The sequence below is a fragment of the Ochotona curzoniae genome, unplaced genomic scaffold (assembly GCF_017591425.1).
Source record: "Ochotona curzoniae isolate NIBS_2020 unplaced genomic scaffold, NIBS_Ocur_1.0 scaffold_2683, whole genome shotgun sequence".
Classification (NCBI taxonomy): domain Eukaryota; kingdom Metazoa; phylum Chordata; class Mammalia; order Lagomorpha; family Ochotonidae; genus Ochotona; species Ochotona curzoniae.
Window position 1 is genome coordinate 8,942,125 of NW_024467100.1, and position 25,870 is coordinate 8,967,994.

Below are 25,870 nucleotides of genomic sequence, written 5' to 3' on the forward strand. Positions count from 1 at the left end.
AACAAATAAATAAATATATTTTTTAAAAGTTCCGGTAATGTGTCCAAGATTGCATGATGAATAAGCATTCTGTAAACTACTAGTACTCTGACAGGGGATGCCCGCTTCACAAGCAGTAACTTAACAGTTCCAGCCCCTTTTATTTTTTCCTTATTTATTTTAACCATTTGAGGGGTGGGAGGGAGAGAGAGAGAGAAATCAGAAAGAAATTAGACCTAGATTCTTAGGGTAGGAATAGAGGGACTGGGTCATTGTGATGCTCATCACACTTTTTTAAAAGGTCCAGCTAGGGACTGGCATTGTGGCACTGGTTAAGCCTCTGCCTACAAGATTGACATCCCACACAGGTGCCAGTTTAAGTCCTGACTGCTCCACAGCAGATCCAGCTCCCTGCTCATGTCCAGAAAAGCAAAGGAAAAAATAGAACAAAGCAATTGAGTCCCTGCCACCCTGTGGTGCACCTGGATGGCATTCCAAGTTCCTGACTTCAGGCTGTTGAGGCCATTTAGAGTGAACCAGTAGATAAATATATATATATATATCCGTCTCCCTCTCTTTGCCCATAACTCTGCCTTTCAAACAATCCTTTAAAAAAAAAAAATCCCAACTAGGCCCATCCCCAAAGCATTCTGTCCTGAGACACCTCAAAAAATTCGGTCATGGTGCCTAGCGTGGCCCAGGTTGAGCTGCTTAGGGCCTCTTGTACGGCTCCCGTGGACTTTGGCCTGAGAATCTGGAAGTGGCATCTATTCCAATGGAGCCTTGAGAGGTGCAGAGGCTGCTGTGGCTTCCAACACAAGTCAGATGACAGTGTTGTAGTTCTTAAAGACCGCGGAAGGAACACAGACGACCTCTGGGCATTCCGATCGGAAATTCTTGAGACTGATGGTTGCGAAGAGAGATGCTGAGTCTCCTGTGTTAAAGCCTAGAAGAGCAGGATGGGAAAGACTCAGGCCATCCTACCATAAAAGTGGCTCAGCGAATCAGAGGAAATAACCAAAGGAAAAAAAAAAGACTTTGCAGAAGAAATATGAGATGAGGATCAGTACATGTGCAGATGGCAACGCTGGCTTACGGAAGAGGGGCAGAGGACCAGGTAGCACTGTGCTGAAGGCAGAGCCACAGGCATACAGGCGCTGGGTGCGGCTTGGGCAGAGGCGATTCGTACTCACTAGAAGGAAGAAACACCTTCCAATTAATCCTGAGCAAATAAAGGCAAAGCCTTTTTTCTACAGGTGATGAGAAATCAACAGTTGCTTTACATCAATGAAGCCAAGCCATGTACCACTGCTGCTGTTCAACCATTTTTGACCTGCAGAAATAGGGAGCTTGACTTCCTGTGTCTTCCCATACCAGAATACTGCCCACCAAAGTTCTTTCAGGGCCCCCAAGTGCTTACAGGATTGGTCTCACCTCACTTCTCTCTAACAGAATTTCCGGCCTCTCCCCGCTGCTTTTCTGCTCCGCCTCCACTCCCCCCAGCCCTCCCCAAGCCATTCTCTTTGGGCCTCCAGGCCCTTGCAGTTGCTGTTCCTTGGCTAGAATATTACCCCCCTGTCCCCTTAAGATTTAAGCCCAGCTTACTCGTCCTCTTATGCAACATGCCCTTGTGCACCTTCTCCTACCAGTCCTCTCTGTTGCTCTCACCCCGTCTTTTGAGACTTCTCAGCACTTACTGCCATCTGACATCCATTCGTCAGATGTTCGTCTCCCACCAGTACAGTGGAGCTTCCACGAGAGTAGGGATTCCATTTTGTTCCCTGCTTTGCCCTCAGGGTTTGGAATGCTGTCAAACACATGGTAAGTGTTCAATAAATATTTATGGCTGCAATGATTTTTTTATGGACCAGGAAACCCAGGCTCAAAGAAGTCAAATGACTCTCCCAAAAGCACAGAGCTGGGGTTTGGGGAAGCTGGGGGGCAGATGGGGGAACAAAGCTCAACATTGCAGATTACAAAATTCAGATTCCATAGAAAGCCACCCTGCTTTCTGCTCCCCAAATAGCTTTGGCATAGAGCACATTTGTCTATGGTGGTACATCAGAGCTCCTGCCTTAGGCGCACGGTGGACCCCATGACTCCAGGGCTGCCTGCACCTTTGGAGCGTCTACTCTGCACAGTTGATATCTGTTTTAGTGAGGTGATCACAGGAGCCTTGAGGACAGACAGGCTTTGGTTACCCCTGGGGCTACAGCGTGTGACTCTGGGGAGCCAGAAGCTTTTGCTAACAGCACTGACAGGGTACTATTTGGAAAGAAGTCCTAACCAGTGTTTCTTTTGGAGAGACAGAACATTCATCTGTGTCTCAAAATATGAAATATCCCCAGCTTGCAAATGAGCGCAGGCTGTGTTTGCATAGCGACCACCAGGAGAGCAGTATTGCGTGGAGAGGAAGAGAAAAGACAGCGCTCCCAAATCAGTTCTGGGAGTTGATGTCGGTGCTCTCCGGGAGCTTGGCTGTGCGGAGCTAATTACACTGAATAAAGGAAATGGGGAAGTGATCTCTCTCCTCCCCCAGGTTCCTGCTTTGCCAAGAGCTGATCTTTGGGTTTTAGAACCGTGGGGACTGGCAAGATGGGCTCTATCAGGCTCAGCTGGATGGACACAAACTCTCTAAGATGAGCAGTGAGGTGTGGGGCAAGGAGTGGCTGTCACACCGTGGCGATGAGCGTGGGATGGGATACATCAGTGTTAATGGACCAATACACTTAACTCACATTTGAACAGCATTGAGCCTTTTACAAGAGGCTTTTGTATCTCTCATCTCATTGAGTGCTCACGATTCACAGATAAAGAAATGGGAGCCCAGAAAGGTGTGTAGGCCTGCCGTGCCTTGCAGAGTTAGACATTGCTGGGATTTTAACCTCAATCTGCTTCCAGAGTCCATACTATGCTCCTAACTCCTGGACCATTGCTAATGTCTGTCCTGATACCGCTAGGCAAAGGAGGACAGGAACAGGAAGGACACATGACCACTGGTGCCCCCTCTCTAGGTCAACACAAGCCACTGTTTACTGAATTCTGATGTACCAGAACTCTGTTAAGCAATTTCAGGGGGATGGAAACCATTCATGACTGGTCCATTTCACAGAAGAGCAAAGAGAACTGTAGAGGTAAAGTAATCCCCCCAAGGAGTTAATGGTAAAGACAAGATTTTAACCCTCTCAGCTAACGAGGATGGGATATGCTGTTTCTAACGGCAAAGAGTTATACAATTTTAGCACCTTAAAAAAAATTCCTTTCTGTCTCAAACACCACATCCATCAGGGAATATATGCCACTCAAGAATCCAGGCAGACTGCACTGTCACCAAGCTGCTACACTACAGAGCATACACCAGCTCCTGCCCCTGTAGCAAGGAGTGTACCCCCCATCCCACAGGGTCTCACATCTGCAATTCAATGCCTGGGTCTCAAAGTGACATCCGCCTTCTGTTTCTAACAGCTTGGCCAGCACTGGTCAGGCTGGCCTTTCCCAGCAGCCAGGGGATGCTGTCACTGCCAGTAGGTGCTGCTGCTGTCTGCCTCTGCGGCAGACGGCTGGTAGAGTCCGTGCTGTCAATCAGCCTGCTGTCAGAGCTGGTCAACTCCTCCAGGGTCTGTCCCCTTATGCAATGTGAGTTTGCCTCACGCCTCTCTTCTCCTCTCCGCCCTGCACTCGCCCAGCTCCGGCATGCCCAGCAAGCACCCTGGGTGGCAGTGGGAATCTTACGCTGTAACAGCCCCTTAGTGCCAATGTGTCCTACATGAAATCCAGTGCTCAGAGCAGGTTAAAAAGAAGAGGTCAGCAAGCTACAGCCGATCCCCCAGGATGTCCCAGGAGGAAGGGAAGGTAGTCAAGCAAAAACTACCTGGAGGAGTGAGCTTTCGAGCTGGCTCCTAAACTAAAGCAAAATTTGGAAAGGTGGCAAGGCTATGTATGCACTTTACAGGCAAAGAAGAGCGCTTGGACAACTGCTCAGGAGCAAGAAGGTGCAGAGGTACTTTGCAAATCTTGCTGATCCCATTTGGATGTGTTGGAAGGTAGGTTAAGGAAAAGAGAGGGTTGAATCATTCTTTGGGAGGGTCACCGAGGACTTGGAGCTCCACACGTGGCTGTGTGAGGATAGGAGCCTAGAAACCTGCCTGCCCCAGCCTAGCAGCTCCTGTGATGACAGAGGATCTCACAGGAGGGGAGTGGCTCTTCAGATGTCCTCAAAGACTGACCACCAAAAAGCTGTGTCCCTGTGACTCGTGCTCTAGCTAGAGGTGACTTAAAAGGGCTGGGGCGTGGTGTCTCTCTCTCCCTCCTCTTTTGAGAGCACCCCACCTCCCGGCTTCTTTTCCGGAGGTGCTTCCCCTTCCTTCCCTTCCCTGCTCCCTGGTCCCTTTGCAAATAAACTTTTCTGTTTGTAACAGATTCCCGGCTTTTTATTTCTATACTAAGCTGAGGAAAGAACCCACCGGGCATTTCTGGTAACATATTTTCCCTGGCGCCCAACGTGGGGCTCGAAAAAAGAAACTAGACGGGAGCCACGTGGCCCAGCTCAACTGAGAGAAGACTTCACAAGGGGTCTTCAGACTCAAGGTGGCCTTGTACATGCAAACTTGTGTGACAACCAGACCAACTTCTGCCATGGCAACTTGGATGACCTGGACCATCTCTCTGGATCCCACACCTTCGGGGGCCCCTTACCCAAACGTCGTCCCAATTCAGCAGGAAGCAGCCAGAAGACATCGTCGCCCCTTTTCCCCTACAGAAGTAGGATGTGGGATTTCAAGAGGGGGGATTGAGACCATCCAGGTCCTCTGAGGTCTTGGCCACACCTTCAGGTGGGCGGTAGCAGCATTGTCCACCCATTTCCTAATTAATCAAGAGATCACCAATGGGGAACATCTCACCTATAGGTTCCCCGCCCAACAAGGAGGGGTCAAGGAAGGCTTAAAACCCCTAGACCCTTCCTCAACCCTTTGGTGTCTCTCTCTCCCTCCTCTTTTGAGAGCACCCCACCTCCCGGCTTCTCTTCCGGAGGTGCTTCCCTTTCCTTCCCTTCCCTGCTCCCTGGTCCCTTTGCAAATAAACTTTTCTGTTTGTAACAGGAAAAAAAAAAAAAAAAAAAAAAAAGGGCTGGGGCTCCTAACACAGGAAAAGGCTCCTGTGCCTGAGGCACCTGAGGCATCTGGAGCCTGAGGTGGTACCCCATGCACCAGCTTGTCTCACAGTACCTGCTGGCTCCCTGGGGATGCAGATGAATGAAATGTATCCCAAGGGAATCCATACCCAACTGCTCCCACAATTCCCTCTGGCCTCTAGGTGTGCACAGCTTTGCCTGTACCAACCCCTGCTCTTCTGTCCTTTTGTTTGACTCCTGACTGTTCATGTCATTTCTTTCACTTGTGTTAGCACAGCCTACCCAGTTGCAGCCTTTGGATTCACCCTGTACCCAGGCCTCATTTCCATCCACATTGCCTTCACCTCTGCTCCCCTACAAGTCCTTGGTCCTACCTACACCGTTCCAAACCAGGCCCCTAATGCACTCCATCTTCTTCCTCAGTGGGCCCCAGAAAGTAAATGGATTACATTATCTTTTTTTTTAAAGCTTTTACATCCGATCTCTGCCTTGATGGTGTTCTGTGCCCCTTGTGCACAAAAAGGCTACTATGAGTTTGTTTGGTTACTAACTGGATGAAAACAATAAACCCTTGTATTTCTCTAATGATGTACTTCCAAAACGTGATCAGAAAACAACTTCAGGTGTCCTAAACACTCCAGGAAAATGAGTAGAGTGAAATTCCTGCCAGGACCACCCAACTGAGAGCAGCTGAGTCTCGGCAGGATGGTCTCTGTGTAGACACTGCTGCAGCACCTGCTCTTTCCTCCAAGTTCAAAAGCGTGCAGCTCTGGAAACTGTGCTTTCAACTCCAACCAAATGGCTGGATACTCACTCCCAATTCCTTTGGGATCTCAATCCCAGATTCAGAGTCTCTCCTGCCCATGATCAGATTTGGCACACGTGCGGATGCTATATTCCAAAAATGTGAATTTTCTAGCAATGTGTCCTTGTACTGCCACAGATGGCCTCAGGGTTCCGCAAGTTACAAACTGGTGAATAAAACAGTGTTCATTCCACAGCCTGAAGGTGACACAGATACAGTCTCCACAATCTCTCCCCCAAATGCAACTATTACACTCAAGACCAAGCAGGCTTCTAAGCTACGCATGCATTAGATAACACAAAACATGACACTTTTTAAAACATTTGTATTTATATATATATAAAAATTAAATATATATAATATATAGTGTGTTTGAGACTAAAAATATAGTACATAATATTTAAAAAAAAGGAAAAAAAAGGCAGAATAGGAAAAGGTGTGAGGGACACACAGATACACATTTCTAAAAAATCTACGATGGTTTGTCCTAACAAAAATAATATTTTTCTTCTCTCCTCTTATCATCATGGATTCATCTATTCTTGGGGTTTGGAGGGAGAAAATTCAACTGGAGCCAGAAAAGGTTACAATCCCAAGAATGGCTCGGCCTCCCCCTCTCCCCCACTCCCCCACTCCGAGGGCCACCACAGGGGGCTCTGGGCCTCCCTGGGGATGCTGGAGGCCAAGTGACAACTGCCGAGATGGGCCGTGTTGGCGACTTGGCTGCTCTCACCCGAGTGAGGGGAATCTTAGGGGCAGCCTCTGAAAGAGCTTGAGGACCATGGACACTTGCAGAAGCCAGTGTTTGGGGACTGTAGGAGAGGAAGGAGGATAGGGGACAGCTGGTAGGAATGAGTGACAGTTCAATGCAAATGAAGTTATTATTATTGTAACTGTTATTATTTTCAAGGGCAGGCTAGTGCCAGGACTGCCCACCCGGTATGGCCTGTGACTTCCATGCCGCAATGATTCTCTCCAGGTACAGAGCCTGGAGCTCCCTCACAGTGATGCAAGAAAATGGGATCCTCCCCACCAGCTGGGAGGACCAAGTTGATGCCTAGCACCTATGTAGACAAACAGCAAGAAGGGGACCGGGGCAGGCAAAAGGAGATATCAAAATGCTAACTGAATAGCCTCTTGTTAAAGCTGCTTTGTCGACGGAATCCCTTAGCCTATGCGCTTGGGTTCTGAGGCCACCTCCAACTGGAGGCTTCCCTGGGCCTTTCAGGGATGACTTCCTCAGGCCAAATGCAGAGCAGCGATGCTGTTCAGATCCAACTGCAGGAAAGCCAGGGCAGCCCTGGTGTTCAGGTGTGGGGGCAAAGAGCACAGGAGATACTGAGCCTGTTCACTCCTTCGTGTGGGGCTTTCAAGCCAAACGGCCCATCATGGCTCTGCACCGGGGGGTTGATTCAGGGCTCCCCTTCATGGAAGGGTCAGCTGCAATCTTTCCAGGACCTCTGGCTCACAGACATCTTGAACCAAAGGTTTTTCACGGCGCTGAGTCATGGGGACCATGTTTCTGAAGATTAGGATGGGGGACAGCTGCCCCTATCTTCCCCACAGTAATTGTCTGAAACCTAAACACTCACCACACCTTGCCCTGGTCCCTATGCCAACCTGCCAGAACTGAAGAGAAACCATACCGGATAAGAGAATGGCCAAAGCCTGACCCCACATCAATCTTATTCTGAGGTCAAGGATGTGAATCTGTTGCAGTTTGGGATAAAGGGATTTCCTGATGGCAACTAACTCACAGCACTTCCAACAAAATGAAGCCCAAGTCTATGGCTTCTTCCAACAGGAGAGGCCCTCTTGGCTCCCAGCTCTCACCTTACCCGCACTCTTCCCAGCTCTCTGCCAGGGTTGGGCAACTTGCTGCCCCTGCCCCACCAAACGAATACAGCAAGAACAGAAGCCTTCCCTGTCACTTCACAGGCCAGAAACTGGTGGGGGGTAGAGTGTGTGCCATAGATCTAAAGAGGTTAAGCCAAGTCACCCAAGAAATGGCAGTTTCTGACCTGGGTTCTTGACTTGTACGACCTGGCTCGTCCCACAGAAGCAAGAAAGTCAACGGTGGCCGGGGCCATCCCGGACCTATGATGATCTGAATGGGCCTTCAGGGCTCCAGCCACAGATGATGGGACACCCTGATGGCAGTGCCTCCCATGTGCCATGGAAGCTGCCCTATTTGGCCTGGGTACAGGTCCCCCTTCAGATTCTGACGCAGCATCAGTGGCAGGTGGCAGAGCCTTACCTGGCTGCAGATGTTCCCCTGGCCCTCGCTCCATTCTTACTTGACACCCGAGAGGTTGACCAGCCAAGGAGCTGCCTGCCTTAACAACTTTCTCCATCAGCTGAGGTGCCTTTCCATCAACAGAAGGGACCTGCTACTTCACAACAAAAAGGGTAGGGTATGAATCAGAGAATCTGGCCAAACTCCCAAAAAAGCTTTTTTTTTTCCTTTGAGGAATATTCATGTTTAAAAAAACGCTATCATCTTTAGCTTGCATTGGGATTACCCGTGACTTCTGGTTTCTGTGAGAATCATCGCAATTTGCATTAATTTGTCGGCACAGGGACCTGCTTTCTTAGCACACCTGCCCAGGGCGGTCCTGTGAAAGGACTCTGCGGGAAAGTGTAGGCTGCTGGGGATGGCAGACGGCTGGGAGCCCGAAATGTGCCCAAGGGGTTGCGGTGGGACGGGAGGCGGAGCTGCTGGCTCCCTGGGCACTACCAGCAAGACCGGGAATGTCACCCCACAGGCCCATCCATAAGGGTGCTGATGGCCCGTGGCTGATGAGCATGTAACTCATTAAAGTGAACATGACTAATGAATGGCGACCACCGAGAAAGGGCAAGGAGCATTCTGGGAATTGCACCGCAGGCGTCTCCCCTCCCACTGGGCACAGCTGGGGAGGCCAAGAGACTTCAGGAGCCGCCTCGCTGCTTCTTGGGGAGGGAGACCAGGGCAGGGGACAAGTTCTTTTGGAAGTGCCTGTTCTCTTTGGTCATGTGGAATGTGTGTGGGTGTGCACATGGAAAAAGCAACAGCCAGGCCAGGCTGTGGGTGCCTAGGTGCCCTTCTGGAGCATGCCCCAGGACAGCACAGGGTCTCCTCCAGCAGGGCCACTTCCTGGCCAGCTTCCTCTGCAAATGCCCCACTCAGCTCTCCCCTGCCCTATTACTATGAACACTTTGACAGCACATCTCTGGTTCACAAATACCCACTCCCCACACACCTGCCCCCTGCAGGGCTGGTCATCCATAGCTGGACACTCAAGGCACTGACAGTGGAAGAAGGAATCTGATTGGTCCAAAAACAACAACATAAAACACAGACACTCAAACTGAAGCCTGCCTCAACACCTCCCGTATCCTGACCAGCTAGTAGGGTCCTGGGGAGGTTGGCAGAGGCAGAGAGCAGGGGTCCTTCACCCAAACAGCGCTCGCCTCTGCGACAGGCCTCACCACCTGAATGTGTAAAAAATGGGTCAAAGTGCTTGAGACGCAAAGAGTAATGGAGGAAGTTAGGAACCTGGCGGAGTACAGGTGCCCCCTTTCCGTGCCACTGGGACTTTGTATTTGGGAGGGGGGAGATCCCTACAGTTTTTTTTGTCCGTTTTCCAAATGAGGTTTTCATTGTTCATTTTTCCAAATGAGGTTATCTTTGAAAAACATCCTATAATGTAGCACCCCACCCCACCAGATCCCAGGCAGGCTCAAGAGTTAAAAGCCAGGAAGTGGGGTTGCCTGAGGAGAGAAAAGGGGTGGGAGGGGGCTCCCCTAGTGTCGCTGCTGGAGACAGCTCTGCAAGCCACAGCAGTCCCCCCCGCTGGCTGGTCACAGCTCAGGAGCTGGTCCTGCCCTTTCTTTCCGTGAAGACAGACTCATCCTGCTAGCCCCAGGGTAGAACAGGAAAGGGAGCAGGGTTGCCAGGGACTCCTGGAGCCCTCTGCTCGCTGACGGAGGTGTTCCCCACAGGAGGCCAGGGCACCTGGCATTTTGGCCTCAGCTACACGAAGGCTAGACTTGAACTCAGGGCTGTTTTAGCAACAGGAGCTAAGTGAATCCGAGGTTCCCTTTTGCAGTCCCCTAAGGTGGGAAGAGATGCACTCTGGGCTTGAATGCAAACAACAGAGGGACTGGCAGGGGCATCCTAGTTCCCACCTGCCTGTGCCCTAGCACTCCCATCCTTCACGTCCTCTTTGCCAAACTCTGTCTTCCCCCGCTGTGTACCCCTTTTTCCACCCACAGGTGACCAGAGGGGCAGGACGGAAAAGGAATGCTAAAAAGTGCCCCCTCAGCTCTCCCCAGCCTTCTCCTTCCCTGTTGCCGAGCGGGAGCCTGGACAGAGCACAGGTCAGAAGAGACACTTCCTCAAGAAGAGGGAAGAGCAGGCCTGGGAGGCCAGGGCGAGCACGGAGCACCATCCTCAGGATGTGGTGTTGCCGGGAGACCTGCTCCCCACCTGCCACGCGGGAGGAGGAAGGCTGGTCCGAGCAGGGAGCGACGAGCAACGCCCCTGAATATCAGGGAACAGCTGTGAAGGCCTCCTCTGCCCCGCAGAGATGCCCCAGCCGGGCTCAGGGTCCCTACACGTGAGTCTGCATGCGCTGCTGGAATCGCTGGCCGTAGTCCGAATGCTGGGAGGTGTAGGAGAACCGAGTGGCCGTGGCGTACTTGCCAATGGGATCGTACGCCTCATACGGGGTCCGCTCCAAGCCAGAGGGGGGAGCCTGAGGGTAGCCCAGCCGGTAGGTAGGGTACCCGGCTGCCCCAGGGAAAGGGTGGGAGTTGAACTTCTCATAGTTCTCATAGGACAGCTGGCTGGTTGTGTCGGTGCCAGCTGGGGCGGCAGGGCCAGCGGGGGTGGGCTCAGGGCCGTAGTCAGAGGCGGGTGCCCGGCTATAGGTGTTGAGTTGGGCATAGCCACTGGAGTGGGAGAGCCGGGATGAGGGACGGCCGTCAAAGCGGGCAGGGCCGGGGGCACGGTAGTCAGCATAGAGCACGGCCCTGGAGGATGGCCGGTCTTCATGGGCACGCACGTTGTAGTAGCCATTGGTGGGGTCCTGGCGGGCAGGAAGAGGAGAGGATGGAGGTGGGGGGTGGGGAGTAGGGTTCCCGTGGCTGTCTAGGCTGCCTCCTCTGGCTCCCCCCCAGGTTTCTGTTCAGTCCCCATGCATGCCTCCTCATGCCCTCCCAGGCCCCCGTCCTCTCCTCACCTTCATCTCGTACTCCTCCCGGGTGTCGATGGTGTCACAGCGCAGGTCCTGCTTCAGATCCACATCATCCTTAAAGGACTGCACAGGAGCCGGAGGGTGGGGTCAGGACACAGGCCCTGAGGTGGTGGCCCCCTCCCCAGCCCCGCCCCATGCCCGGGGTTTGAGGTCAAAGGCATCCTTGAGCTCCGAGTCCCCTCAGCAGAGGATGTGGCGGAAGGAGCCTGAGTTGCTGGCGCTAGCGCTGAGTCCGCGGCTACAGCAACCTTGGTCGGCCTCCTCCCCTCTGGGTTTGTTTTGGCTCATCCCAATGCAGGTGCCACTAGATCCAGAACTTCTGTCACAGCCCCCAACACTGTGGCAGCAAATGATGAAAGATGGGGTGACGAGAATGTGTGGAGAACCGTGGGGAGGGGGATCAGTCTGACCCTGGTACGCGTGTGTGACAGATCCAGGCAGGAGGATCATTAGAGAGTTAGGGTGCAGCTGCTCCCAAGGGCCGGAAGAGGGCAGGTGCACGGGGAGGGGCCCCTCACCGAGTAGATGGCCTTCATGACCCGGGTGGCCGTGGAGACGCTGGCAGTGTCGTCCTCGCGGTCAGAATGCATCGTGAGGGGCTCTCGGTTCACTGTCTCCACCTTGATGTCCAGCTTCCTCAGGGTCACGTCCTTGCGACCTGGGACACGTAGGGGCTGCTATCCGCTGGCCTCTGGGCAGGGGAGCCCAGCTATCCCAACCCCCCTCTCCCTGGTGGTCACGCCCTCCCTCTCCCTGTCCCCATGCCCTGGAATGGGGAGGAGAGGGCTGTGGCCGTGGGTGGAGCCTGCACTTACTGCCTTTGCGGCGTCGGTAGAGGAAGAACGCCAAGGCGATGAAGAAGAAGATGAGCAGGATGCCCGCGCCGATGGTGGCCCCGGCGATGATGCCCACAGGGAGCACCTCTGTCAGGGAGGGAAGCAGGAGGGGAGGAGGGGTGAGGCCGAGGGTTGCCTGAAGCCTGGTGGCAGCTCTGGAGTGTGTGCAGGGCTGCGGCTTACTGAGTCTGTGAGCAACACTAGATGGAGGTCAAGGTGGCTTTGGGGATACACTGTGTTTGGATTCAAGTTGGCTCCAGCTTGGTGAGCGCTGACGTCATGGTTAGGTCTCAGCTCTGCAGGTGGGGCAGCAACTTGACCTCCAGGCTTGGTCCCTTTCTCATGCAATGACCCCTGCTGCAGCATGCCCCCCTGCGCGCACCCTGACAGCCCTGCCCACCCAGGGCTCAGGATGCCTGCCTTCAGCCTGCCTGCTCCTAGCAGCCCTCCTTGAACCCAGAGCCTGCTCCCAACTCTGCCCCTCTGGGACCTTCCTCACAGAGGCCCACGCTGCTCTTCCACTCAGTCCTCTGTCTTCCCTACAGGCTTCCTCAGCCAGGACCAAGCTCCTGGGACCCCCCAACCGTTTTCCACCAATCTCCCTGATGTCAAGTGGCTGGCTCTCCAGAAACAATGCAGACCAACCAACCCAAGCTGTCCTTTCCTTGCCAGACCTGAGAGTTCCCAAAAGCCAAGGTTATAAATCCCCCTTCTTGGGTCTACCCACACCTTAAGCAACGCAACCTTTCATCCCCGTAGACTAAGAATTCCTGGAGAGGCAGGCAGGTCTACCGAACGCCTCTTGTGTGCCAGGCACTCTTGTATAAACGCGCTCAGGCGATCCTCAACGGGCCCAGGAAGAGAGGCAAGGGCACTCTTTTTCATGGATCACTTGATTTTTCTCCCTCTGAACTCATCTGCTCCAAGTTCCACCACCAAACTAAATGTTTCTTAGATGCAGGGATGGGTCAAGGGCGCCTGGCACACACAGAGGCCCAAGCCATGGTCCACCGAGTGAGTGGATCTACCCAGCATAGCACCAAAAGTGCTCCAGCTCCAAGCCCAGCGTCAGGCCCTGGCTGCCCTGCACGCCGGCGGACACCAGCACAGCCAGTCACCTCGCTCTTCCAGCTGGATGATGGCCGTGCCCGGCCCGAAGCTGTTCCAGGCAGTGCAGTTGTAATGTGTCTGGAAGTCGGCCTCCATGACGTTGTTGATGGTGAGTGTGGACAGCACGCCGCTGCCCGAGTTGGTTCTTTCCACCGTATAGCGCTCCAGGGTCCCCACCTCCAGGAAGTTCTCCTTCCACGCCCAAGCCTGCAGTGTGGAGGGCAGAAAGGAGTGGAGGAGCGGCCGGTGGCAGCAGCATCTGCCTAAAGTGTCACCAGAGCTTCCCCCAAGGTCCCCTCACTTACTCCCCTGTGTGCTTGAGTGTGGCCTCAGGTTTGCCCTGGAAGGAACCTGTTCACCCACAGCCCCAAACGCTCAGCCGGAGAAGCAGTGGCTCCCCAACACGGCTAACACTGCACCTCGGAGGGAGATTCTGGGGAGCACATCCTTAACGGGAACCTCCAAAAAGGGGTCCAGGACTCACGGTCTTTGTAAAGACCCAGTGTGCTGTGGGTCTAGTTGGTCCAACCAGCCAACATTTGGAAACTTTTGGCTCTTTCCCGCCAAGTCCCTGTGTGTGTGTGTGTCGTGGGAGGTTGGGGGGTGGGAATGTCTACTTCTGTAAGTCTCAGTTTTCTCATCTGTAAAATGGGAGAACTAGGCCAGTGCTGGATGGTGTTCGAGGATTCTTACAGCTTGGATGGTCTATGATTCAAACGGAGCACAAGCCACAACACTCAGCCGTGCGTTTTAACCCGCCCACAGGCACCTGCCTGGCTGACCCAGGTTCCCCAGAAGAGTTCCCTGGACCACTCCCCGCCAATCCCTGATCTCCCACGTGTGTTCCCCTCAAAGTGGAGCCCACGGGAGGGGAGCAGCTGAGAGCTGGCTCCTTTCCAGGAATCGTTCCTCCCGCTCGGCGAAGCAGAGCCTCCCAGGAGCCCAGCTGCCCGCAGCCCAGGCGGCCGTGGTAATGAAGTGTCCCTGGGCAGCCCTGGAGTTAGCCAAATGGTCATTAAATGTGATGAGGGGTTTGACGGTTAATGGTCACAGAAGGAATTAATGGCTCATAGCGTGGGGGAGAGGAGAAAGAAGCGAGGAGGTGGCGAGGGGGCCAGGAGCAAGAAGGAGGAAAGAGTGGGACGAGGTGGGAAGCCAGAACTGGATGGCGGGTAGAGGGAGAGGGGCGAATAGGAGGAGAGGAGCACAGCAGAGCAATCAGGAGACAAAGGAATGGCCGGGGAGCAGAAACAGCAAGAGTGCTGGCCAGAAGTGACTGCACGCCCTTAGCAGGTGCCACACCTGTTGCTGCGAACACTTCTCAGCAAGCCTGGGGGTTGGCCAAGGGGTGTGGCCTCTGTTTTACAGAAGCGGAGACTGAAGTTCAAAACTCCAAGTCACCTGCTGCAGGCCACGTGGGATGCGAGAGGGAAGATGGGCTGTGTGAGCAGGTAAAGGCATAGAGGGCAGAGAGGCAGAGGAGGAGCAGCAAGTGCAGCGGAGGGATGCAGAAGTCAGAGATGCAAAGCGAGAGGGCAGGAAGGTGGCTGGGCCAGAGAGCAAGATGGGCAGCGGGGGAGGAAGGGCCGACACTCACGATGCGGTCTGGGGGTGGGGTGCTCCCGATGAAACACTCCACTTTGCCACCATCACCCCTAACAGCGTACTGCACGGCCTCGCTGGAGATGATGGGGGGACCTGTGAGCGACAAGACCCGTGGGGTCGGTCACAGCCTGCTGCGCTGCCCGCCCGGGACCCAGCGCCCTCCCAGACCACTCACCGTTCACATACAGCGGCACCTCCCGCTCAGCCACCCCGATGCGAGGCACGATGGCCCGGCAGGTGTAGGTGCCCGCATCAGCCTGGGTCACAGACTTCAGCAGCAGCTGGTTACTGTTACTCAGGACCTGGGCAGAGAGAGCAGCCTCGGGTGGGGAGCCAGGAGGCCTGGGCCCCTAGGTCCAGGAGGGCCCCCGCGTTGGAGGCATTGGAAAGAAAGCAGGAAGGGCCACAAGTGAATTCCCAGAAACAGGGTTCCTGAGCCCGTTCGGTCCCTCCCCAGCTCTACTAAACAGTCTGGCACTTATACAGCTACAAGAGTGGGAGGGGATGGGGCAGGAGGCAGGGGCAGAGACGGCAAGTGAAGGCTGTAATACTTTCAAGAGGACATGGCCTGTCCTGTTTTCATTGCCCAAAGGGGTGGGACACCCTCCTCTAAAATTTCTTCCTGGGATTCCAAACCAAACCCTCTAAGCGTGAAAGCTACAGCTCCAAGCTTCTTGAGCCAATCCCACCCCCTTCTCGACTCTCCTGTGTGGCATCCACTTGTCCCATCTCTCACCACGGCAGCAGCTCTATCTGGAGACCCTCTCCCCTCCATCCCGCGGCTGCCCCGACCACGTCCTGCCCGCCCCTCCCCCAGCTGGACCGGAGCTGTCCTGTGACATGAGGTGGGGGCCAACCACAAGTACTATCCTTTTCCTCCCAATCTTAAGATGCTACAAAGATTCCTCTTCCACACCCACACCCCACCGCAGCCCACACCCCACCACAGCCCACACCCCACCGCAGCCCACACCCCAGCGCAGCCCACACCCCACCACAGCCCACACCCCACCGCAGCCCACACCCCACCGCAGCCCACACCCCACCGCAGCCCACACCCCACCGCAGCCCACACCCCACCGCAGCCCACACCCCAGCGCAGCCCACACCCCAGCGCAGCCCACACCCCACCGCAGCCCACACCCCACCGCAGCCCACACCCCACCGCAGCCCACACCCCTGCCTTCCATCAGGAAAAGACAAGGCAAGTCTTACCATGTTGGAGTCCTTCTTGGTCCAGGTGAGGGTGAGAGGGGGATTCCCAACCCAGACACAGGTGAGGGTCACATCAGATCCAATGTCTGTGGTCGTAGGCTTGGGGTCCACTACGATGCGGGGGGCAACTGAGGCAGACAGGGGCAGCTCGTGAGGGTCCTCGGCCATCATGGCTCTAACCCTCCTGCTCTGGGGCCCTCCCCACCCCATCTTCCCTCCTCCCCCTCCAGGCCCGGCCATCTAACCACTCACAGTGGACGTTCACTAAAGTGCTGACGTTGGTGCTCCCCACTTTGTTGTGGACCTCGCAGGACACAGGCTCCGTAAAGAAGGAGTAATCCACATTGGTCTCATAGCGACTCTCATGGGCGTCCTCAATTAGGAAGCCCCCCTTGGCCCACCTGGGGAGGAGGCAACAGACAGCTGGGATCAGGGCTCTGACCCGGCCTCCTGCTGCTGTCACCCTTCCTGCAGACATCCACCATCCTCCCGGCCTCCCTAGAGCACTCCCGCCCGACCCCTTCACCTGTAGCCCAGGATCTCGGGGTTGGCAGTAGCCTGGCACGTGAAGACGACGCGCTCGCCCTCCTGCACTGTCTGTGGCTCGATGGACAGGGTCACGGTAGGAGGATCTGTAATGCAGGTCACAGCAAGTCAGGATCCCCGGCGCATACACTGAGACCTCAACGCTCAGCACTGAGGGAGGGATCTGAGTGTGCAGCTCCAGAAGCAAGCTCTCTTTCTCACCTTTTCCCACATGAAGCCTCTAGGGGACCGGCAGGGGTGATCATAGAGGATGGTAAAGGGAACATAGAAGTCAGCTAATGTAATGACTGCTGGTGGCCACTAGGCGTCAGTGCGGGCTCACTTGGCTCTCCATTGCAACACCACCTGGTGGGTCTCCCTGGGCAGGGGTATCTGTTGAGCCCTTACAAGGATGGCACAGTGGGTGCTGGATGCTCTGCACTATGACTTATTTCATGCTCACAGCCTCCGGAAGCAGGACAGGTCCACAGTATCTAACTTTCAATCCTTGGAATTGGACATGTTACAGAATTTGGAATTTTTCTGTATATGCAAAAGGCCATGAACTACGTAAGGCCCGCGGCAGTATCTGGGGAACACCCCATAATCACATGCTTGAATACAGCTGCAGCGATACACAGCCACCAAATGACCAGGGACAGTCTCAGCTCAGTCTTGGTCACCAAATCACCAATTTATTATTTTTTTTCAAGATTTACTGGGGTTGGTGTGGTGACATAGCCAGCTAATCCTCTGACTGTGGCACCAGGATCCCACATGGGCACTGGTTCAAATCCCAGGTTCTCCACTTCCAATCCAATCCCCTAAGTGTGGAGGAGGGCTGAAAGCCTTAGGCCCCTGCACCTACATGGGAACTCCCAGTTTAAACTCATTCAGTTCTGGTTGTTGGGGCCAGCTGGACAGTGAACCAGCAGGAAGATCTTTTTGTCTCTCTCTCTGTCACTCTGACTTTCAAGTAAAACAAATTAAAACCTTTTCCTTAATAAAAGGCTTCAGAACCAACCCAGCAATTGCAACAACCAGCTGACTGGGTGATGGACTGTGCTGGGCCCTGTGCTTGCTGGTGCATACAAGTATCTGGCCTGGGAACACCTCAGACGAAGTTTCTTTGGTGATCTCCCCAATTGAAATGCCAGACAGAACCCTAACCATGAAGGGACAGAAGATGGAACAAGTTAATCAACCACCTCAGCTATAGGTTGGCAACAAAATACCAGGCAAATAGAGACGCTATGATGGACAATGTCAATTAATGGATTTTTCAACAACCTCATCGTGTTTGGAGAGGCAAGATTGGCAGCAATTTCAAAACTGGTGACCTATTGAAACCACTTCAATGAGCATCTCGGAGCATGCCCCACTTGCGGGACTTGGGGTGGGTGGGAAACCGGGTGGGGCTTCTCCCTCAATATCCCCCTGTACCTCAGATGTATGAAGGAAACAATGTGGAAATAATAGTCTTACCCACTTTCCTGTAGCCCCTGACCCTTTTTGCCCAAATTAACTTTGTAAAGATTGACAAAATTTAAAAAAAAAAAAAAGGCTTGAATCACATTAGCGGGAAGCTGCACCGGAAGAGAAGGCGGGCACTTGAGCTCGGGCACTGCAGGACGGGCGGGCAGCTTCCCAGAGCCGGCTGGTCCTCCGGAGCCACAGTGTCTGGTTCCCAAATCACTTTTCATTTGGAACTATGGGTCAGGGATTACAGGTCCTCATTTTACTTTCTGCCAAGTATATAGAACTGGAAACTGAGGCTGAGAGAAGTTAAACCATTGCCCCAAAGAACACACTGGCCTAGAACCAGGGACAGCCCGACTCCACAGTCGATGCCCTCAGGGTCTGCGGTGCCGCCCTGTGCTCCCCGGGAGGCCACGTCCCTCCCCTCCGCACCGCCCTGCCCCAGGCTGCTCCCTGGCCCCCACTCACGGTGCACGTCGAGCTCAATGGACGTCTCCTTGCCGCTTGGGATGGCCTCGTTCACGCTGCGGCACGTGAAGACGCGCCCGATGTCCAGGTCCGTGGGGTTAATGAGCAGCTGGCTGACGGTTGTCTCCCGCTTCCCATCCTTGAGCAGCTCCTGGGGAGGGGCGAGGCGGGCAGACAAGGTCAGGCCAGAAGCCCCTCCTCTGCTGCCAAGGGGCGCCCTCTCGGAGTGGAGCTTGGGATGCAGAACCACTTTGAGCTGAAGTGGGACAGCCTTGGCCCGGCGCAGTAGCCTAGTGGCTAAAATTCTCGCCTTGCGTGTGCCAGGATGCCGTGTGGGCACTGGTTCACATCCCAGCTGCTCCACTTCCCATCCAGCTCCCTGCTTGTGGCCTGGGAAAACAGGAGAAGATGGCTTAAAGCCTTGGGACTTTGTACCCGTGTGGGAGATCCAGAAGAAGCTCCTGGCTTCTGCTTGGCCCAGCCCTAGCCATTGCTGCCATCTGGGGAGCAAACCAGTAGATGGAAGATCTTCCTCTCGTCTCTCCTTCTCTCTATAAATCTGACTTTCCAATTAAAAAAAATTTTTTTTCTTTAAAAAGTGGTGCAGCCAGGACAAAAACCAGTGCCCATACAGGATGCTGGCACTGCAGACAGTAGCCTCACCCACTACACCACAGTGGTAGCCACCAGGGGTTTCTGTACTAACTTGCACATTCCTTGGGGGGTGATGAAGGGGTTCAAAAGTCTCCCCGTCTTGCTGGCGTGGTGTTGCCCATCCCTAGAGTCCCTGAATGTGGTCCCAGGAACCTGCGTGTTGTTTCTTGTTATCACAAAGCACCCATGAGAAATATACTGTGACTCTAAGGCAGGCTGGAGCTTCACTGCCATGCATGCATCCTGGCTCCCCTACACTGCTCTGCAAACCCACCATCTCTAAGGACATGAAAAATGGGGTGGGTGGGAAGTGGCCATTAAGAAACCCATGTGTAGGGATGCAGCCAAGAAGTCGGGATGTTTCCAAAGATGCAGCCAGGGAAGAGGGAAGAGGCTGAGCACCACTGAGGCCACATCACTGTTTGTCCAACGGTGATGCCGAGGCCAGAGTCCACAGGCACGCAGGAGGCCCTCCTCACCACGCGGGAGAGCAGCCTCTCCTCCAGCACTTGAAGTAGATGACTGGGGCACACAGGTGCACCTGCCCCCAGCTGGCAGAAGGGACCCTGAACAGCGGATGTAGATTCTGATTCTCTGGTGCGTGGCCCTGGATGAAGCACCCGACATCTTTCTCTGCCATGGTTTCTGCCTCTCTGAAACGTGCACGGTCAGAGACCCTGCTTCTCCTACCCCTTGGTCGTGGTGTCTGGGACAAGGTGTTAACAAAGCGAACTGTGGGGAACAGTATGAATCCCAGCTCTGCTGCCTTCCAGTGAGGTGACCGCCGGTGACCGCCGGCTCCCTCCGGTCCATACCTACTTGATGGGGCTCCAGTGAGGATGGAGGGAGTCTGTGCATGAAGTGCTGGGCATACACAGTGCCTGGCATTCAGCGCCTGGTAGAATGACCCTCGCTGCCTAAGCCTCTGCTTAGGGAGACTTAGGCAGCGAACTCAGGAATCCACATCCTGACTCGGAGCCCCGGATTTCCCAAGTGTATCCTGAGACATTCCACAGCCCTTCCTCGCGTCTGTGTCCATGGGCGGACACCTGGAGAAGGAAAGATGAGGGCAGGCTGGGCCCGAGAAGGGCAGGGGGAGCAAGCCAAGTCTTACCGTGCTGGCCACAGCGCCTTCCTGCTGCGTCCCGTCCCGGAACCAGATGATGGTGGCGGCAGGCTTGGCGTTGAAGGCACGGCACGTGAGGTTGTGGGGAGTGCCTGCCTGCAGCAGGATCACAGGGCCTCCGTCAATCCTGGTGTCCTCCGGCGGGACTGTAGGGACAGCGGATAGCGGGGTGAGTCAGCCCAGTGTCGGTGGAGGGGGCAGTGGCTGACACTGTCCCTGACTGCAGTTGCCCCAGCCCTGCTCCTCGGGTGGCAGCTTCACCCATGATTCTCGGCTCACATCAGGGATTCCCAGCCATCACCCCCACTCCCCACCCTGGAAGTTCACGCCTTCCTCTCCTAGTTCATCCCAGGTGCTAGCACTCCCAACTGGATGGGGTTGCGGGCTGCCTTGGGGCTTGTGTTCACCACAAGGCAGCCATTCCACACGTGGCTTGTGCCCTTCCTTTCTTGTTTGTCCCTCTGCACCCGGGCAGCCGGACAGGGTAGGCCTGTTACAGCCACCCCCTGGGGCAAGGCCAGCATTTTCCTGTAGCTCAGACGGGACTGGGCCACTCCCTTGTTCTGACGCCTTCAATGGCTACAACTGCGTGAGTTCCAAGTGCCTCAGCCTGCTGTTTGTTCCCGTGTCCCTGAGCTAACCCCCTGCAATTTCTCACCTCATCATCCTTGTTAATGCTACTGCTTCCACGCGTCCTGCCCTCACAGCTTCTAACAGAGTGTCACCCAGCGGCCCAAGAGTGAGGGACACAGGGTGTTCTATGCCTCCACCCCACTCCACCACGTAGGTCACTCTTCGCACCATCCCCCTGGGATCCACTGATCATCTGGCCCTCTCCCAACCCAAACTGCTTCCCTTCCCAGACCCCTGTCTTACTCTGGATGCTCTCCAGAGCCCTCAGTGTGGCCAATGTGGGCCCCTGCTCAACGCTTGGGAACTGATGACTGATGCTAACAAGCAGGAGATGAGGATGAGGTTGGGGACGGGGCAGGTGAGCCAGATGGGAAGTTCCCTGATAGAGGCTGCTTATCTCCAACCCCAATGTCACAGGCAGAGCTGTGCTGACAGCAGGGCTGTCTGCTGGATGGATGAGTAGATGATGGAAGGGACAAAAACAAAGGGTCCCTGATCATCATCTTTCTGACCAGCTCCCTCTTCAGCCAGAAACCAGAAATGGTTTTGCATGCTCCTTTCCGGGAAAGACAAGAAAAACTCTGAAGTTTTCTAGAGTGAACCCTTGAGACCGAACAGCAGGAGCTCCCTGGAGGTGAACAGGCCTGTCCCGGGAGTTTAGGAGACAAGGGCCTGGGCCTTTGGGCTTCCAGGGTTAAGACATCCCTGGTGGGTGCCCTGGCCCTGCCGTCTATTCCCCCGCCTCCCCATGTTGGTGTGTGTGGGGGTGATCCTGCAGAATGACCCACGTAGGGTCTGGCTGTCCTGGTCCATTTCTCCCCATGTTGGGGGGGGGGGGTCTGTAGAATGACCCATGCAGGGTCTGACTGTCCTGGTTTCAAATTCTGATACCTTTATGTTGGCCTTCCCAGGGATCTTGGGTAAGTCCCTATCATAAAGCCATCAAATCTCAAGTTGTTTTTCCCCCTTCATCAGAGGCAAAACCTAGGCTGTGAGGTGCAGGGTCTGTGGCGTGGGCACGGGTGAGGGTCATGGCCCAGACAGGTGAGGGTCAGGGCCCAGACACAGCCAACAGCTGCACTGACTTATGGCAGGTTACCCATCCTCTGACCTGGCGCCTTCTCCTCACTCCTTGCTGTAATGTGTTCCGAGGCCACATGAGTGCAGGTCTGGGGGTGGGGACAGGAAGAACAGGTGGACAGGAGAGGTTACAGGGCTGCGGCTCAAGGTCTGTGAGTGTGGCTCAGCCTGGCCCCTGCAAGGCCACACGCTGCTGCCACGCCTGAGAGTGGGGGCCTGGGGAGAAGAGTGCTAAATTTGCACAAGCAGAGATACCACCCACACCCAGGTGCCCAGGTGTGTGGAGACCCCCCTGGGGGAAGGGAAGGGGTGTTCCCTCCTTATTCTTCTTATGTTTCTTCTGTTTTGTTGAGACAAAGAGCATCCACCTGTCACCTGTGCCACTAACCCATCTTTCTCAAGGATTTCTCGGCCATCGACGCCATCAGCACAGGGTGTGGTGGTGGAGGGGGGTAAAGGGAAGTGAGGTTGCTGCTGGTGTCTGTTCACCCTGCAGGGAGAGCACCCACTGGGAGTCCATGCACTCATGGACGAGCTGTTAGGAGCCATGACTTACACCTGGGTGACCACGTGGCCTCAGTTTCCTTGTTAAGTCTCCAAGCGACACCTGTTCCTCCCCACCCCCACCCAGGTGTCACTGTGGAGGTAACAGGAGCTCTGGGCCTTGAAGCCTGCAGCACACTGTAATGTGAGAGGCAGCCACTTCCATGTTCACTCGGGGCCGGCCAGCACCGCTCAGCTCGAGGGCTCATGTCTATGATTTCATTTAATCCTCACCACAAAGTGCATCTCATTAATCCTTTCACGGTAAATATCATTAACCCCAATTTACAGATAAGGAGCCCAGGTTCGGGAGGTGACGCCCACAAGCTTGGAGACCTGAGGGTGAGTGAAATGGCAGAGTTGGGCCATGAACCAGCCAGCCTGACCGGAAGCCGTGCTCATTTTAGCTACAGCCGTGTTGTTATCGCAGTGAATGATGAGGGCGCCTTGCACTCTGTCTGCAGGGACCAGACCAAGGGGGTAGGGGCCTCATCTCAAAGCTCAGCACCAAAGGAGACTGTTCTGAAAAGAGCCAACCCCAGGGAGCTAGAGGGACCATAACCGGGCATGGTAGGGGAAGAAGGGCATGTGTGGGCGCTGGTGATGGGTGGGAAGGCTGATCCCAGACGTTAGGTCAGCCCACTCCTCGTTTCTGCACTGCTTCATCTCTGGGTCCCCAGACTGTGTCCAGCCAAAGTGGACTGTGTCCAGACTGCGTGGGCAGGCAGGCAGGAGAGGGTCTAGGGCGGCTGTGATTCCTCCTGCCTGAGTGTGGCTGCAGGTGCAGAATGTAAACAAGAGGAGTGGCAGAAGGGCCAGGCCAACTAACCATTCCTGTCTCTCCTTTCCTCTCGCGTTCTCAAATGACCCCACTGGGTTAGGGAGGGTCCCCATCCTCAGCCCCACAGCTGGTCTCCGGCTTGTAGAGCTCTGATTCACTGAGCTTGCAGGAGTTTTAATAAAGCACTCTCCCAGGACATTCTCCTCCTCCAGGAATCTTTCCTGGATTAAGCCAAGCCACTGGAAGATGCCACTTTAAGGCTTTATCCTGCAGCACGTGGGAGCTGTGTTGAATTTTGCTCCGTCTCTCCTTCTTGTGCTGAGATGTGACAGCAAAGGGCCCCTGGTGAGGATGGCAGCTCTCCAGGGCATGAGCAATGGAGGAAGGGGGAGGGAAGGTCTTCTACATGTCCTCCTTCCCCACCCGGTACAGAATGACACTCCATACTCCACGGAGGGTGTGGACTAGTCTTGCTCTGGAATCCTGCTCCTGCTCCTGGCTGAGTCCTCCCTCTTGAGTCCTAGAGAAGGGGAAACGAGGCATCCACCAGTCCTAGTACTGAAGGGCCTTCACAGCCAAAGAAACGGGCAGTCCAGTGCTCCCAGCCTCACCTGCTGTGACGCCAGGCACCAGTGTGTACCCCTGCACTTGGCAGCACCCACTACAGCGAGTGGTGGGGCAGCAGGTGGCACCACACTATGCAAGCTGATCCCGCAGACGGGATGGGATGCCCCTTGTGGTCATGGTGTACACAAGGCTGAGGTGTGTCAGGGGCCCAGCAGATGAAGGCTCTTCGTGCTGCACTCACATTCTCACTGCCCTCCCCCCACGCCAAACCTTTGCTGGCTTCCAACTCCTTCCTCCCTGGGATCTTCCCTCAAAGCAGTGCTTTCGGCCAGAAGTGGGCGGGGGCAGGAAGGCAGATAGGGGCGGGGTTGGTGATGGCAGGGTGGGCAGAGGGCCACCACGGGCAGAAGAGTACAGCCAGAGATATTGAAAGCGCCAGAGAGGCAGGGGGCACACAGCGAGTGACACAACAGAGCCGGACGGGGGCAGAAAGACTGAGGAGCGAGGGGCCAGCCAGAGCTGGCCTCATTCGGGTGCTGTGAGCGAGGGGCCGGCCCTCATTATGCAAATGGCCCCGGGGTTACCATAGACGGACATCTGCTCTGCCTGCCTGTGCACTGCTGCCAGGCGTTTGACTTCCAGGAGATAGGCCCTCCCACGGCAGCCACGGGAGCCCTCCCCACCCGATCCCATGCTCAGCCCTTCCAGCCCTGCTCCCCTGCTCCCCAAGGGGGTTCCCAGAGAGAGGGGGTGGGCACTGATGGGGGAGGAAGGACTGGGAGGTGGTGCAAGAAGGAGAGGAGCGAGGAGTTGGTGAGAGAGAGAAGGAAGCTGCCTTCCCAGTGAGCCTGTCTGCCAAGGAGCTGGGGGAGAGAGAGGCTGTGTCCCGCTGGTGTGAGTGCCTGCACCCTCTGCCCACTCTCTTCTATGTGCACTTCGGAGGAACTTAAAGCAGGAGATGGAGAGGGAAGGCCTGGGCGAGAACGGGCACAGTGGGGCATGGGGAGAGACTGGGGGCACGAGGGGTGTGGAATCATTACTGAGCACGGTGAGCTTGGCCCTCCGGGAGCGCAGGGCGGCCTCCGTGGCCTGGCACTCGTAGGCAGCGTCGTCAGACAGCTCGGCGTCTGCGATCTCCAGGTTGTACTGCCCCGAGTCGGCAGAGCCCACGACCCGGTACCGCGGCCAGGCTGCAGGGACAGAAAAGGGGGAGACCCAGGGTGAGGCTTAGGGACTACCTGGCCCCCCCACCTTTCATCCTCAGGTCGGAAGAGGTGAGGGAGAGGAGGGCTGCCCCGCCCCGGCCGGGCCAGCACTCCACCCTCTACCCTCTCCTGGCACAGCATGGGCACCTGAGGTAGTGAGATCCCAGACTGTGATGTCACGGCACTCCTCCCACGGCTCCCCCCGCCACCACCACAGCGAGAAGGGAGTGTGGGCGCAGGAGGGGCAGACAGTGGGGCGAGCAGAAGCCGGGAGATGAGCAGGAGCGGACAAAATTTCTGAAGCTGTTTGCAGACAAATGTCTTTCATAATGATAGGAGAGAAAGGAGGGAGAAAAAAAAGGCAGACAGCAGGGAGGAAAAGAGAGGGGGAGAGTGTAGGCGCGAGGAAATTAGGGCATTGCAGCACAGACATGAGCTCATTTGGGGGCACCTTCGTGGGCAGAGGCAGGCTGAGGTCTCACCCCCACTCACACGGGAGGGAGGGTCCTGGCAGCCCCCTGGTGGGGTGCCGCTGGCTCTCACCTTCCTCCTCCCACTCCCCGTCCCCAGTCCCCAGCACCAGCTCCCTCCCATTGTCTCCTTGTGTCCAGAGGCTATTGATTGTTCTCACTCCATATCTATCGACCTCTCTCTCATCAATAGCTCTACCAGACCCATCTCTTTCCTTCACACAGAGGGCTCCACACACAACTCCATTACCTGCGCAAACATGTGGGGCCCACAGCAAATAACCTCAGTCCCCTCCACAGCAGGACTCAAATGGTGAAGCCCCCCATTCCTCCTCGCTTCTACCACCGCACTGGGTTCTCTCCCAGGATTCAAGACTCCCAAGGGGGCAGCTGAGGCAGACGGGCCCATTCACCAGTC

At 55.3% G+C, this 25,870-nt stretch overlaps 1 protein-coding gene across 1 annotated transcript in view; it reads right to left on the reverse strand.

The window, feature by feature from the left end:
- Positions 1-9,094: 9,094 nt before the first annotated feature.
- KIRREL1 (kirre like nephrin family adhesion molecule 1) overlaps positions 9,095-25,870 on the reverse strand; it is a 99,979-nt gene continuing 83,203 nt past the window's right edge. The window contains exons 3-15 of the mRNA XM_041003186.1: positions 24,818-24,967; positions 20,162-20,319; positions 18,394-18,544; positions 16,448-16,553; positions 16,174-16,322; positions 15,922-16,049; positions 14,882-15,008; positions 14,699-14,799; positions 13,110-13,308; positions 11,971-12,078; positions 11,674-11,813; positions 11,141-11,218; positions 9,095-10,987 (exon numbers count right to left, since the gene is read on the reverse strand). Coding sequence (XP_040859120.1) covers positions 10,511-10,987; positions 11,141-11,218; positions 11,674-11,813; positions 11,971-12,078; positions 13,110-13,308; positions 14,699-14,799; positions 14,882-15,008; positions 15,922-16,049; positions 16,174-16,322; positions 16,448-16,553; positions 18,394-18,544; positions 20,162-20,319; positions 24,818-24,967 — 2,072 coding nt within the window. The 3' untranslated portion in view covers positions 9,095-10,510. The remainder of the gene's footprint in view (positions 10,988-11,140; positions 11,219-11,673; positions 11,814-11,970; positions 12,079-13,109; positions 13,309-14,698; positions 14,800-14,881; positions 15,009-15,921; positions 16,050-16,173; positions 16,323-16,447; positions 16,554-18,393; positions 18,545-20,161; positions 20,320-24,817; positions 24,968-25,870) is intronic.